At 38.9% G+C, this 15512-nt stretch overlaps 1 protein-coding gene across 1 annotated transcript in view; it reads right to left on the bottom strand.

Annotated features, from left to right (window-relative positions):
• Nucleotides 1–232: 232 nt before the first annotated feature.
• LOC112050901 (muscarinic acetylcholine receptor DM1) overlaps nucleotides 233–15512 on the bottom strand; it is a 28840-nt gene continuing 13560 nt past the window's right edge. The window contains exons 2-4 of the mRNA XM_052884898.1: nucleotides 7478–7592; nucleotides 1394–1563; nucleotides 233–1141 (exon numbers count right to left, since the gene is read on the bottom strand). Of these exons, the coding sequence (XP_052740858.1) occupies nucleotides 364–1141; nucleotides 1394–1563; nucleotides 7478–7592 (1063 nt within the window). The 3' untranslated portion in view covers nucleotides 233–363. The remainder of the gene's footprint in view (nucleotides 1142–1393; nucleotides 1564–7477; nucleotides 7593–15512) is intronic.

The raw sequence follows: 15512 nt of genomic DNA, 5'->3' as shown, positions 1-15512 counted from the left end.
AACGAAATAGGAGTGCACTAATGGAGGTTCTACCAAGTTAAGTCGTTCGACACGCGAGAAAGCAATTTAGGTTTTAAAATGCCATTTTGCATTACGATCTCCCGGATTATAGCCCGTTCATGCTACTGTTTTATTTGTGGGATCAACTAAAGAGTCTTTTAGGTAAAAATAGATGTTTATCTTTTCTGTTCTTAGCAGATATTTCCATCAGGTTTTTAAATTTAACGTGCCTTAACTTAGCAAAAACGTCACTTAAACTCAATACCAAAATTGGGCAATTGCTATTTTGGCACTGAAGTATTAGCCACTCCCAAAATCTTTCATTTTCGTATTGCTCAAATAAAGGCAAATAATATATCCATACTAATTGTACACACCTCTAGTCATAGCTTCTCTATTTCTGTTATGCCATTTACAAGTCAAAATTCTAACGTAAGTTTTCCTGAACGTCGCGTTACAAAGAGCATAGCAAACAGGGTTTATCGTTGAGTTAATGTAACACAGGGCATAGAAAAAGGACCAAAGTTCTTCCGGGATGTATATCCGAGCAGTGAAGGGTTTTAGAAGCACAAGTATATTGTAAGGCGTCCAAGTGATTATAAAGGAGAGGAGGATTGCGGAGAGCGTTTTCGCCGCTTTCGATTCTTGTTTCTTCTCTTGAGTTTTCTTTTTCTTCGGCTGTTTTGATGTTATCCCTTTGCCGGCTAACTGCTTCGGTATTATTTTGGCGTTGAGTGGTATTCTCACATCCTGTATATGCGACGTCCGGCGCGTTAGAGCAGGATGGCCTGCTGGATGTAAGTTCAGTTCGGAGTCTCCTCTCGCTGGCGGTCGATAATGCGATCTCGCATTCGTTGGCGGCGATTCTTCCGTGATCATCTTTATGCTAGGTCTCTCTGAATCGGCGTCAGGCAGTCTGATAAGGATTGTGTAAACAGAGTCAGCGGATGCTGATTTTGGAGCGGGTGAGGTAGCAGCGTTTATTCTAGTATTGGGGGGAAGAGAGCGGCTGTCTCTCGCAGCTGGTATGGGGACTTCACAGTTTCGGCGAAGAGGAGATGACCCTCCGTCTGCCACGCTGGAGCCACAGGAGCCGCCGCGACCGGCGTAAGGGTCTCTGATCACGTTCAGGGATGTACACCTGTGTACAAACCAAAACAAAATTATATTGGATTTTTTTCCAACGTCAACGTATATAAATTGATTAAAGTTATTTTTTTTTTATATCTAAGATTGTTCTCCGTGTTTAAGTGGCATATTTATGGCTTAGGCTACAGTTTATCTCCATATTCCCACAGGAGTGGGAACTGCGGGAAACACCGGGGCGTTTGCCAGTATTTAAAATGTACATTTTACAGGGTAAAAAATAAATACGTATTTATGTTGTCTTTACCTCGATACAGAACTCTGCAGCGGAGTTTCGACAGACACCGGCGTGGCGTACCCCGGGTCGGAAGGCTCCTCCTCGGGTTCCGTGTCCTCCAAGTCTTCCCTCCCGGAGTGCCACCACGCCACGCACCAGTCCCTCACCGCCGCCCAGCCACGCTTCTGCTGGCGAGATACCTGGAAGATACCATAAGTTTAAATAAGTATTTTATACCCGGTTGTTTGGAACAACCGTGGTGTACGAAAACTTTTACGCCTGCAGTGGAAAGTCTTAAATCTTTTAAATCTGTTGTTAAATAAAAATAATAAATAAATAAATATGCTTAAACAATACACATCACTATCTAGCCCCAAAGTAAGCATACAGAGTAGCTTGTGTTATGGGTGCTAAGTACACAAGTACAGTTGATATTATAATATTAACATACAATTATATACTACATATAAATAATTATATAATGTATAAATACACACAGACACTGGAAAACACCCATGCTCATCACACAAATATTTTCCAGTTGTTGGAATCGAACCCACGGCCGTGGATGCAGAAAGCAGGGTCACAACACACTGCGCCACGCGGCCGTCAATGTTAAATCAAAATTGATGAATGATACCTGGTTTTTTTAATGGATTTGGCTATAATTTATCCCCGTATTCCCACGGGAACGGGAGTGAAACCACGGGCTAGAACAAAAGTTAAGATATTTTGATATTCTCGTGTCGGTTACTACGCACGTGGTTTGGCGGTGTCGCTAACACTTACTGTTCAATTGCTTCGCAATAATTCCTTTTATTTCTAGGAGATAAGAGTTATAATTCGATATCAATATCAATAGTAAATTTCAGTTAGGTTACAATATAACTGGCATAGTTCCAATGATTGTTACTGCGACCGGAACGCTTGGCAATAGCCGGTGAGTTTGAATCATGATTCAGTCTGTATTAGGGTCGCTAAATGCTATTTGTTTCCGTCAACAACGTGGACTTCAACTAAAGCATTGTTTGATATATATTTTAAATATTATTATATTTTAAGATTTAATTACTTGTTTGTCACTTTTTTATGCCGGAGTTTTAACAAAAATATATGAGTTTTTATTAAATTTGTTTTTTATAGTGTTTTGTATGTATAACATTGTTAAAAAATTAAAAAAGGAGAAATAAATAAAATGAGAGTAAAATATGAATCTAGCGGACCGTTTACTTTAACTTAACTTTACTTAATCAACTTGACAACTTAACCCTATTGGCTATTACAGTTACGCAAGAAACCAATAGTTTTATGCGTAATCGGCGACAAACAGAATCTTAGCCTCATACAATAAAAATTCAGTATTTCTAGATAATTTGCATTTGCTGATAAAAAAAAAATCTGAGTGGTCAGGATCTAGCGTTCTCCTTTAAATTGCAAAAGCGTAGCTTCAGAAATTACTATGTTCTGTATTAAAACTCATTTGCAGCATCACAAAGTGTAAACGCCCCCTTATCTCAATCAGCAGTTTGTGTGCAAAGAGAAAGCGATTTGCTATTACTTTCCGGCCTGTTTATCGATGCACGAATATTGGCAGGTCACCAACGTTAAATTTGGGCCAGATATTCCAGCCTTGAGGTATTCTGAATATTGTGAATGTTATTCGAAGCTTCTTTCTTCTTCAATCAGTGGTATATTTTGCAATTGACACTATTCTTTTGAAATATCAATACAAAAAGATTGTTTTTTTTTTACTATTTCCAAAGATTTTATACTATTAGATTGTTACGTGGCTTCAAAATCACCGCAAAAAGTGATCCGAATTTTGTAGCTATTCCACTGAGCGCACTCATGCATGATTTTGTATTTATATATAGTGTTTACACTTCCTGAACACACTCAACATTGTAGGCAATATTTATGTCATTATTTTTTGCATAAACAACTGTCGTTGCTTTGCTTTGCGCGTCAAAATCCTCAATTTTGACGCGCTAGAGACATATCTATATATTCAAAATATCAAATATAATTTATAAAAAAATATCGTTGACTATTTCAATGTATATTTTGTTTATTAACAGTTAAAAAAAATCTAAGATGTTTGGGTGTCGAATTGAATCGATCGTTTCAGGTAATTTTATCGGATTTTTTGAGTTTCAAATCCTACTACTCCCCAGAGAGGTTTCCAGTACGGTGTTATGGTAGCACAGAAGAGGTACAGGACAAGGACAGTGTAATGTAATGGGTAGCAGCGACAGTCATGATTGTACCAATTTTGTGGTAGAGGAAACACCTCGAGCAGGTTCCAGGACTTGTTACCTTGGGGGGTGTAAGGAATCCCTTTAGAATGCTATTCACCTTCCCTGCTCAACATGTTCTCCATGCCCACACTAAACAATTTAAGATAAGCAATAATTACAACACAAAATTGCATAAACTCACTAACGCGACTGGCAGCGTGACGGTGTCTACGCTGCCTAATAAACAACTGAGCCCAAGTAATCAAATACCCTCTTATTTATACCAACACTGATACCTCCCCTCTACAATAACATATATAATGAATATTAATACCACCTGTAATCGAGTTACTTGTAACAACAAGACAATACCTGTCTCAAACACCTGCCTTAAACTGTAGACACCAGCTCAGCAACCAGTAAGGTACCGCTGCTTGGCAGAAGAACTATGCAGCGCTACCCTAAACCAATATTCGCAAGACTCATTCAGCCATGTTTCAGTAGCAACTTTGAAATCAAAATCGCACGTGAAATTTGGCGGAATAATGTGTTCAAAACAAACAGAGCGCAATTTTGAAGCTAATTTATGACACGAAAGCTGCGACAGTTATATTAATTAAACAAAATTTAGCCCAACTTTGAGAAAGTTAGTCTGAATTCAGCGTTCGCAAATTACCTGTGGAATTGGTGAACACTTGTGATTAAGTGTTGCATTAGCTTTAATGGCTTTTGGAAATTAAGCATTGTTTTCGTTTTTACTTTAATAACAATATATCTCTGTAGTTTTTTAAATAAGGTGACCTCACCTTAAGAACTAAATCTTTTTTAATTATAATTTTATTAACTGTTTTCTGTCATGTCATAGTTGCAGAAATTAGCAAGGTGTAATTTTATATAATGGTGAAGGAACACATCGTGAGGAAACCTGCATATCAGAGAATTTTCTTAATTCTGCGTGTATGAAGTCTCTCAATGCGCATTGGGCCAGCTCGGTGGACTATTGGTCTAACCCCTCTCATTCTGAGAGGAGACTGTAGCTAACCAGTGAGCCGAATATGGGTTGATGATGATGATGAAACGTTTATAATTTTCAAGGTTTGACTCGCGATTAATCCTATAAGAGTTGGACTATTTCGCACATAAGTAAGTAAGGCAGCAATGGTTAATAAGGTTGTTGAAGGAACTTAAAATACTTTTATAATAAAATGATTAAAAATTGATCTTGGATTTTAGATTAAAAACATTAGTTAGTAAGTTAATTCTCCCGCGTGATCCCTTTCCCGTAGGAATACAAGAATAAAATATAGCCTATAGCATTCGCAGATAGTGGTAGCTTTAGAGATAGTGTAGTTTCAGAGCCTTTTCAATGCAAACAAACAAACAAATCTTTCCTCTTTATAATATTAGTATAAATATCTACAACTTTGTAAAACAGAAAACTCTATATTAAAATTCTAATTTCTATATTAGAAGCTGTTTACGCAATCAGAATATATAGCATAACAAGCAGACGCCCGTGACTTCGTTTGCGTGGAATTCAGTTTTTCACGGAACTACGATTTTTTCGGGATAAAAAGTAGCCTATGTGTTAATCCAGAGTAAAATCTACTTTCATTCCAAATTTCAGCCAAATCGGTTCAGTAACCGTAGCGTAAAGGAGGAACATACATACACACTTACACACAAACTTTCGCCTTTGTAATATTAGTGCGATAGTGTGATACACAAACAAATAAGTCAAAAACTACAATCGACTGGAGAACTTCCTTTTTAACAGTCGGTTAATAAGACAAAATCGCAGCCAAAATGATAAATCATAGACCACAAAGCAAACGGGCGCGACAGTGCCATTAATTATACAAAATTTAGTGCATCGGGGAAAAGTTGCTGTAACTTTAGCTTTCAGTAATTACTCGCGCCAACTGCTCGAATTAAATGCTGCATTTGGGATGCTTAATGGGCTTTCTGGATAAGTAATGGATTATATTTAGGTTTTAGTATCGTTAGCAACCCATATTTGGCTCACTGCTGAGCTCAGAATGAGAGGGGTTAGGCAATAGTCCACCACGCTGGCCCAACGCGGATTGGCAGACTTCACACACGCCAGAGAATTAAGAAAATTCTCTGGTATGCAGGTTTCCTCACGATGTTTTCTTTCACCGTTAGAGACACGTGATATTTAATTTCTTATAATGCACATAACTCAAAAGTTAGAGGTGCATGCCCCGGACCGGATTCGAACCTACTCCCGAATCGGTGGCAGAGGTCATATCCACTGGGCTATATCTGATCATACTCTCTTCAAATAGTAAAATTTGACGTTTCAAAGGTGCTTAACAACGTCGACTTGAAAAAACGAATTTAAACTTTGATTTTAAGATTTTGCGTTCCGATATAACAATTTTACGCAAACGAAATTAAACAGCCCATTTCGGCGGTAGATTCGAGTTAAACACGGGATATTAAAAGCTGGACATAGCCATATTAATTGAAGCGAATTTAAGGCTCTCGGGAACGGTCGTCCGCCTCGCATACTCGCGTTAGGTAGGTCTAGGAATACCTACTCGTAGTTGGGCACTAATGTTGCATGCTCTAAAGGGCTTGCCAGTCGGTTCGTATTGCCATGGCGCGTTTTATTCTCTGACTAAAATGATAAACGATATGGATATTAAATGAAAGGAAACAGCAAACTGACAGAAATACAAAAAAAATAGTCACGTGACATAAATCCAATATGGCCGACGTCCAAGATGATGGACGGGCTATTTTAAATGCATGGTATTAAGCGTGTTTTTTAGTTTTTTAAACTATTTATGTTATTCTAGCTCAGCTTAGTTTAAAGTTTTACTGACCGAATAAAAATATTTTTCTTTCTTTCTAAAATAATCGATTGTACGCGGAAGAAAACGCGGTGCTCAACTAGTTTTACAGTAAGATAAAGTTGGTTTGTTTTGTTGTAGTTATTATTTTGTGGTCCTAAAATCTCTACACGTATACTACGTCTACGTGTATGTATAATACACGTAGTTTTCACAGACCGTGTGAAACGGTGTTCACTTTAACAATTATCGGGCTACGTTTGGCACCGTTGCTATAAATCGAGGCGAAATTGTGGACCCATTACTGTGGAACTATTTCCAGTTCCAGAGAGTTCTTTACTGGGATGTAATCCTAATAACACCTCGGATGAGGAAGTATGCAACGGTTCATCATTTTACGGTTCTAAGTTTCATAAAACTTAATAATTATATGATCAGCGTATTTTTACAAGATCGAATCATTAGGAGATCCAAAAACTATAGTTACCGACATCGACATAATTTCACGAGTTGTAAAGCATATGTGAAAATAGACGAGGCATATAATTCAATAGTCCGACGTTGGACGTAGGAGGTCTCGGGTGTTAGAATGGCAACCTTGTACTGGAACACGTATTGTTGGTCGACCTCCCACTAGGTGGACAGATATCATTTGAGTTGCAGGGAGTCACTGATCATGGTGTTTGGATGACGCTACAAAAGACCTACAGTATGTCGTGCACGTGGTACACGGAGTCGGCGTCCTCGGACTCCAAGCGCGTGCACTGCCCGCGTCTCGTCACTGCACACGGCACACAAATGCCGGTACCTGTTGGTCTCTCCACCGCGTGTCGTGCAGCGCGCCGCGCACGTGGTACACGGAGTCGGCGTCCCCGGACTCCGAGCGCGTGCACTGCCCGCGTCTCGTCACTGCACACTGCACACAAATGCCGGTACCTGTGGGTCTCTCCACCGCGTGTCGTGCAGCGCGCCGCGCACGTGGTACACGGAGTCGGCGTCCCCGGACTCCGAGCGCGTGCACTGCCCGCGTCTCGTCACTGCACACTGCACACAAATGCCGGTACCTGTTGGTCTCTCCACCGCGTGTCATGCAGCGCGCCGCGCACGTGGTACACGGAGTCAGCGTCCCCGGACTCCGAGCGCGCGCGCCCGTCCACTTCCCGCGTCTCGTCACTGCACACAGACATCATAGATTAAAAAAAAATACGACACCTCTGGCGCATTTGATAGTACTGTAGTTTTCACCAGAGAATAACAGACAGGTCCTGGGTTCTACTACCAATTCTTGTTGTTGTTCAGTGAATTAGCTCAAGTCTGGTCTGGTGGTAGGCATTGGACGTAGCTACTATTTTACCAAGCAAAGACGTATCACAAAGCGATTTAACGTTCCGGTACGATGCCGCGCAGAAGCCGTCAGAGGTATGGGTAGAACAAACTTGTGTGTACTTCCAGGTAAGCCAGCTTCCGTCTTAGACTACATCATTACTTAACATCAGGTGAGATCGTAATCAAGGGCTAAGTTATTTATTATTGAAAGAAAAAAAATATAAATTATCAGTTTCGACGGTTTAAAACCTGGGTAAACAGACATACCATACCATACAACATACCATATCTTCTAATTGTAATAGAATTAGATTAGAAGTAGTCTAATGAAGCTATAACTTGGCAATGCTACCTAACCTCTAAAAACTCTCATTATGTATTAAATGGACCCAACCTGGATACAATCCTTTAGCGAGTAAATGCAACATAAGATCACCATAAGTTCCCATAGTAAGAGGCTAATAAAAAACACATAAAGAGATGAATGGGCACGGCGGTTGGCACAGCGCCAAATGCAGCTCAGATTTGCAAAATGAAGTAGGACAGAACGTTAGCCAATTTCAGCAAAAAACGAATAACCTACATGTCTGGGCAGTGAGACGATGCATTCAGAATCTAGAGATTTATGTCACTTTCAGTCGAAATTAAATTAGAATCAGAATAGTTTAGAACGAGAGACAACATATAGCCAGACGTGTCTTATTTTATGAGGCCCGTAAGTTCGTCATTCTTTTTTTCCCGATTGTGTAAGTGCCGTAGGTTCCTCAATGGGACCTCAGCGGTATTACCAGGGAGTATGGGCGAGCGCAAAAGCATTGCCTGATAGGGTTTGAAGACAGAAGCAGAGTAGATCGACGGAACGACTCTCTAAGGGTGTATCCTCTGAGACTCAGTCCTTGGCTTAGAGAGCCTTTTTGGGCTGAGTGTATCAGTCCGGGTGCCTTTGAGATCATCAGTTAAAAAGCCCACATCCTAGTGACGTCAGATATCGGGGATCACGTCTCTGCCGATGACGCTCTGTAGCTTGTGTCTATGTTGCCTAGGAAGCATTGTTATTCGTTATGTGTTCGTTAGGATCGTAAAAGATCGTCAGTCCATGTTCCTACCTATGGTACCTACCTAGCCAGGAACCAGCCCCTGCATTCTGTTAAGTTACAGCGCTGTGACATCGTTCGTTTCCATGGCAACTTCGTTGTTAATTAAAAAAATATATTTTGCCACTCTATAAACATCAAGTTCAAATTCGACTAAGACGTGTTGACGTGTGTTAAGTAGCGGAATTGACATCGTCAATCGTTTTGTCTAGGTTGGCACCGGTTGCGGGGTGTACTATATAGGTAAAGATATAAACTAAAAATAATATTGGTATCTACATAGAACCGGAATGAAGCCGGGGTGTATCGCTAGTTTATTTATATTTCAACTCTAGCAAACAGCGGGTTTGATGCGATTTGTTAGCGCGAATGCCAAGAATCCGTTTCACGCCGTCACGTGTTCACCGGTCCACTGCAGATGCTTTCAGCTGCATTGTTAATTCTTCCTTTGTTTGCTGTGAGTAACTTACGGCGGACAGCTTGGCATCTGGTTTCCATAGAGTTGGATATTTCAAGATATGAATTAATTAGCTTGACTGACAACTGGATGCATTAATCGCACTAATATTATATATGGGTGACTTTTGTGGAAGTATATGTTTGTTCCTGCTTACGGCTGTGGCTACTGAAAGGATTTGGCTGAAATTTTGGAATTATAATGGCCCGTAGTGGGTCATTAAAATAGGCTGATAATGATAAAATAGTTATTTATGCCACTGTCATGATATGATGGCATGGCTCATATCATGACAGTGGCATAAAGCACGAGTGATTTTTGTGAGTGAAGCCGAATTGCACAATAGACAACACGATCACGAGTGCCACAATAGCTAATTAGTGGCATATAATATTTTTTAACCGACTTCAAAAAAAAAAGGAGGAGGTTCTCAATTCGACGCGTATGTATTTTTGTTTTTAATGTGTGTTACTTCGTCATTTATTAACCAATTTTAAAAATTATTTTTTGTTGGAAAGAGTATACTTCCAGATTGGTCTGATTTAATTTTTCTATTTAATAAGATAAAAGAAATGAAATAATAAACAAAATTTGGTAAATAATATATAATTGGCGTTGGATAATAGAGACGTGCAGTGGATATGACCTCTGCCTCCGATTCCGGAGGGTGTGGGTTCGAATCCGGTTCGATGCACGCACCTCCAACTTTTCAATTGTGTGCATTTTAAGAAATTAAATATCACGTGTCTCAAACGGTGAAGAAAAACATCGTGAGGAAACCTGCACATCAGAGAATTTTCATAATTTTGCGGGTGTGAAGTCTGCCAATCCGCATTGGGCCAGCGTGATGAACTATTGGCCTAACCCTTCTCTGAGAGGAGGCTCGAGCTCAGCAGAGAGCTGAATATGGGTTGATAATGATGATGATGATGATCATGTTGGATAATAGATAATATCATCCTAGATTCAATCTCGACATGGCCTACTAGATTATGTCTATTATAAAGAAGAACGATTTTTTATAGCCAAAACCGCTGTTTAAAAATTAAAAAAAAAATCGGTTGACCCGGGTGGTAATGAATATTACCAAAAGACCTGAAGGAATAAATAGCTTTGTGATATGGTTCGAGGTTTTATAATGAGTAGATTACGAAATGGGAGTACAAGAAGTACTGCTTATGGAGTCTCGGTTGTAAAAAAACATCCAAAAGCATCAATGATCCTTTTATTCACAGCATTAACTTGCACTAACGTTCACTACACAGGCAATACTGACCTCTGCGATCATCTAAATAAAATCGAAATTTCTATAACAATCTTTTCAAAATATTACTATCACATCTAGAGATAATAACAATCAAAAATCAACTCAGACGTAAATTCAATAAGCTTCATAATCGCTTGACATGTAAGAGCTTTTATGATTCTTCAGATGCAACAGATAGAAATTCACGAAAGTGCTTAGGATTCCATGGTGAGTTTCACAGAGAATTGAAGAATGCCATTTTATGTTTTACGTCCTAGATTTTAAAGTCGATGTTTGCTTGATAAGGGTAGATTTTCAGAGAGGGTAGAATCGTTTTTCGGGATGAAGCGATACGTTTGTTTTCGGTCCACTGTTTTTCGCTTTTGTTGGAAACATTACGACGTAATAGGAGGTCCGCGAATTTTGCTGCTTTAGAAACTGGCTTATAGAAATTGCCCGAATCTTTTCAATTATTATTGGATCACATTTCTGTCATTGTATCAAAAGACCCTTTTTATCTGTAGCTATATTGTCACTATAAAATTATTACATGGCTTTCATTTAAAGATATCCGAGTAAGGTTTTTATTTCTGATAGTGTACTGATGTTGGCCTTAATGTGGACTTCAGTATGAACATGCGACTAACGACATATTCTTACGAGTTCCTCGATTAGGGGTGGTATTAACCTTCATTATTTATATTATTAGGGAAGGGAGGTTTTTTTATGAAGTTATTGCAACAGTTATGTTAAGTATAAATAAGAGGATATTTGATGAATTGAGCTCAATTGTTTGATTGGCAGCGTGGACACCGTCACGCTGATTTTGTGCAATAATGTTTTGTTGTAATTATTGATCATAAATTGTTTAGTGTGAGCATGGAAAATATATTGGCCAGGGGAAGTGAGTGTCAATGCATTCTAAAAGGATCCCTACATCAAAAGTCACAAATCCTGGGACCTGCTCGAGGTGTTTTCTCTACAACAAAATAATGGTGCAATCACTGTCGCTGTTACCCGTCGCGTCATAATATCTCCGTGAAGAGAAATAGACAAATATCAACCAATAGCGGCGCAACAGGAATCTACGTTCTCTTTTTCATTGCGTTGGGATGAAAGAATGGGACTGGGACATCTCCGCCCCCATTGATAAATATTTTGTCTATTTCTCTTCTATGTGTATTTTCTCGAACTTTGTGTATGTGATAGACACAGTTTGAGCACAAAGTCTATTCCAATGAAATAACCCGTCAACCCGCATTAAAGCTACATGGTGGGTTACACCCACTCCTCCTCCATATCCCATGCCCTACAAAGAGGGAGGCCTGGCTTTATAGTAAACTGTTAAAGTGGCTCATGATGATGATGGTTATGAATAAATATCTTGTTCGTAGGCTCAAACTCCACCTAGTTATCTATATCTATACTAATATTATAAAGAGGTAAAGTTTGTAAGTTTGTAAGTTTGTAAGTTTGTAACAATTTTTTGAAATGGTGTAATCTTCGGAACTACTGGACCGATTTTAAAAATTCTTTCACCAGTAGAATCCTACGTTATCGGGGAGTGCTATAGGCTATATTTTATATTTCTATCATATATAACTACTGAGATATCGCGGGTTTTCTCTTACAGGTCAGACCGAAAAACTTACTTATTCGCATGCGCTGCCTCAACCATTGCGCATAACTGAAATAAATGTATGGAGGCTTTTTGAACCTTTAAAAGTTCTACAAAAAAGTCCGCGACACCATATATCTATCTTTTATATTTTAGCAGATATAGTACCTTTAGTACTTTAATAAATTATTTAAATTTTAAACTAAGGTTTACGTCATTATTTACACAACTAAACTTAAATCCTTATCAAAATAAATGATTTAATAATCACAAGGATATTATAGAGATAAGATTTGCCCTTTACAGTATGTTAATTAGTTATATAGTTTCGGAGATAATACAAAATTTCTGAAAGTCGCAGAAATGCCGCTATATGACGCCCCGCGGTTTCAATTACGTGGTTCCCGTTCCCGTATGAATATGAGGACCAAACATAGCCTATGACACTCGCAAATAATGTAGCTTTCTATTGGTAAAAGAATTTTCCAAATCGGTCCAGTAGATCCAGAGATTACCCCCGACAACCACACAAACTTTACCTCTTTATAGTATTAGCATAGAAGTCGCTTGGGAAATTATAGTCTTTTGGTCATTGCACCACGCACAAAAGACTGGACCAATTTTGCTGAGGGTAGGGATAGGATAGAGGTAGGGAAGGGGTAGGATCGAGGTAGGGTAGGGGTAATTTAGGGAAAGTGTAGGGTAGGGTAGGGTAGGGTACGGATAAGGTAGGGGTAGTGTAGGGTAGGGGCAAGGTAGAGGTAGGGAGGATATGGAACGTATAGGGTAGGGGAGGAGTAGGATAGGGGTAGGGTAGGGGTAGGGTACGGGTAGGGTAGGGTTAGGGTAGGGATAAGGTAGGGGTAGGGAAGGGTTAGGGTTAGCGGTAGGGTCGGAGTAAGGTAGGGGTAGGGTAGGGGTAGATTAGGGGTAGGGTAGGATAGGGTATGGATAGGTTACGGGTAGGGTTAGGGTAGGGTAAGGTGGGGGGAAGGAAGGGTAAGCATTAGCGGTAGGGTAGGAGTAAGGTAGGGGTAGGGTAGGGTAGGGTAGGGTTTGGTAGGTTTACGAGCAGGGTAAGGTAGAGGTAGAGAAGTTTACATCAATTTTTACGCGGACGAAGTCGCGGGCGTCCGCTAGTTCCTTACAAAGGTGAAAATTTCAGATGCGTATCAGTTTTTGCTCTAAGCATTTTATTAGCCAACTACAAAAGGAAATTGACTTTAATGCCAAAGGGATAAAGTCCATAATCGCTCGAACTAGTTACAATTTATGATTCATTAGACTTCAACGAAATTTAGAGAGCACTTGGAAATCCGAAACAAAGCGTCAAAATTGTGCATGCAATTTTACGCTTTGTTTCGTACGCCATAAAGTATTTTTCAGATTGCACAAAGCTTTATTAGGTAAGTAATTAGTTATTCGTTTTTACAGGAAAATTGTGTGCCTTTGTTGATATTGAATTTTATCGAATATTGGCAATTTGAGTTAGTTAGGTACATGCGGTAGCACTTTTGTAGATCATATCCCTAGCAAATGTGCATAGCAATTATCACAAACCAGCGGTACCAAAGATACCACAAGCGTTTTATTAGCTTTTTAAAGAATATCTGTACCTGTACCATTGATGAGTTCCTTAATGATATATAAGAAATTGGATTGTTGTCATCAATTGTAAATTATAACATTGTATGATTTTTTTAAAAGAGCAACTGTTGAGTTTCTTGCCGGTTTCTTTTCAGCAGAACCTGCCTTCCGAACCGGTGGTAGAATCTTTACAAATAGCCAACTGACGTGTCAAAAGTGCTTGTGAGTCTACTGGAAATAAATAATGAATTTTGAATTTGAATTTTGAAGTTTTTGAATTACCTTTGTACCAACGCAGCAGGTAAAGCGTCAAGTAGATCAAAGGCCCGTGTTAGCGAGCTAAGTAGATAATATTTTTCTTGGGAGAATGTTATTCTCAGAAGTGAGATTACGTCGGCAAATCCAAAGTTGCTATTTACATTTATTACGTTTCCACGTTCCAGCGGTGATAGTATAAGAGTTGAATGTTTTTCTGTATGTTTATGTTAATCCCCTGTCTTTTTTTTTTGTTGTGTAAGTGCCGTAGGCTCCTTAAGCTCGGAAGAGCATTCCAAATTTTTGCTGTACGAATTAGAAATGTGGATGAAAATCGTTTCGTACGAGTTGCCTGGACGTCCACATCATATGGATGCCACCGTTCGTGACGTCTTGCTGTTCTGTGGTAGAAAGGTGAAGGAGGAACTAGATGGTGAAGTTGCTCACACTCACTAAAGTATATCCGGTAAAAAACCGACAGACAAGCTACATTGCGACGATTTTGCCGGTCGACGTCAACGGTTCATTACCAATTATCCTTCTGGCGCGGCGATCTATATACCTAGTCTAATGCATCAAGCTGATATTTTGCAGAACCATAACCATAAAAAATCCTTAACTTTTATAAATTAAAATCGGTATATTTTGGACCCTTACCTGTACCTTTTACCTACCTGTACCTACTACTTATACAAAATTAATATTGTTTATATTAAATTTGATATGAGTCAAATACCCTATTATTATTGACTACAATGTCACAATATACCGCTAACTCTTTGCCTATATTCTCATACGAGGTTAACTCCGGATTGATCTTTACTATCAGATTTATTACCCTGTGTTATTAGTGTTCGGTGATTTATTGTCGTTTTAGTTGTTTTTCACGGCCAACGCAAACACTCAATTTGTTGTTAGGTTAATGTGGTTGTTGTTCACGGTTTGTATACACTAAAACAACAACTTTGGGTCATTCTGTCGAGAACTTCTAATTTTAAATTCAAATGAAATTATTTACTGGCACTTAACCCCAAAAAATGTCTACTCATCCACACAATACGTATTTATTGTATAGGTACGTATGATAAGTAGCTAAATACTAAATAACATCATTTGCAAAATCACTTATAATTGACAATAAAATCTAGTTTTACAAAAAATTCAACCGACTTCAAAATCCCAAAAATAAACTTAAAAGTGAAAAATAACATCGTATGTGCTACCTTGAGATCACTGTGAAGGCCTCAAATTAGTGACGTATTGATTAAAGCAGTTTCTGAAAGAACCACGGGAAAGAACCGTCTGAAAATCCTAAAACCTTATGATTTAAACGGCTAGAGTTAATGCATCAATCTTAAATTTTCAAAATTGGCTAAGAAATGACGTAGTTATGAGGTAACAAACATTAAAAACAAAAAAACATACGCGTCAAATTAATAACCTCCTCTTTTTGAAGTCGGTTAAAATCACAGAAACACGTGGATTTTCACGTTATTATAAACTAATCGGC

This window comes from Bicyclus anynana, chromosome 13 (genome assembly GCF_947172395.1).
Source record: "Bicyclus anynana chromosome 13, ilBicAnyn1.1, whole genome shotgun sequence".
Lineage (NCBI taxonomy): Eukaryota > Metazoa > Arthropoda > Insecta > Lepidoptera > Nymphalidae > Bicyclus > Bicyclus anynana.
The sequence above is the reverse complement of the archived record's forward strand: the minus strand, read 5'-3'. Positions and strand labels throughout refer to the sequence as shown.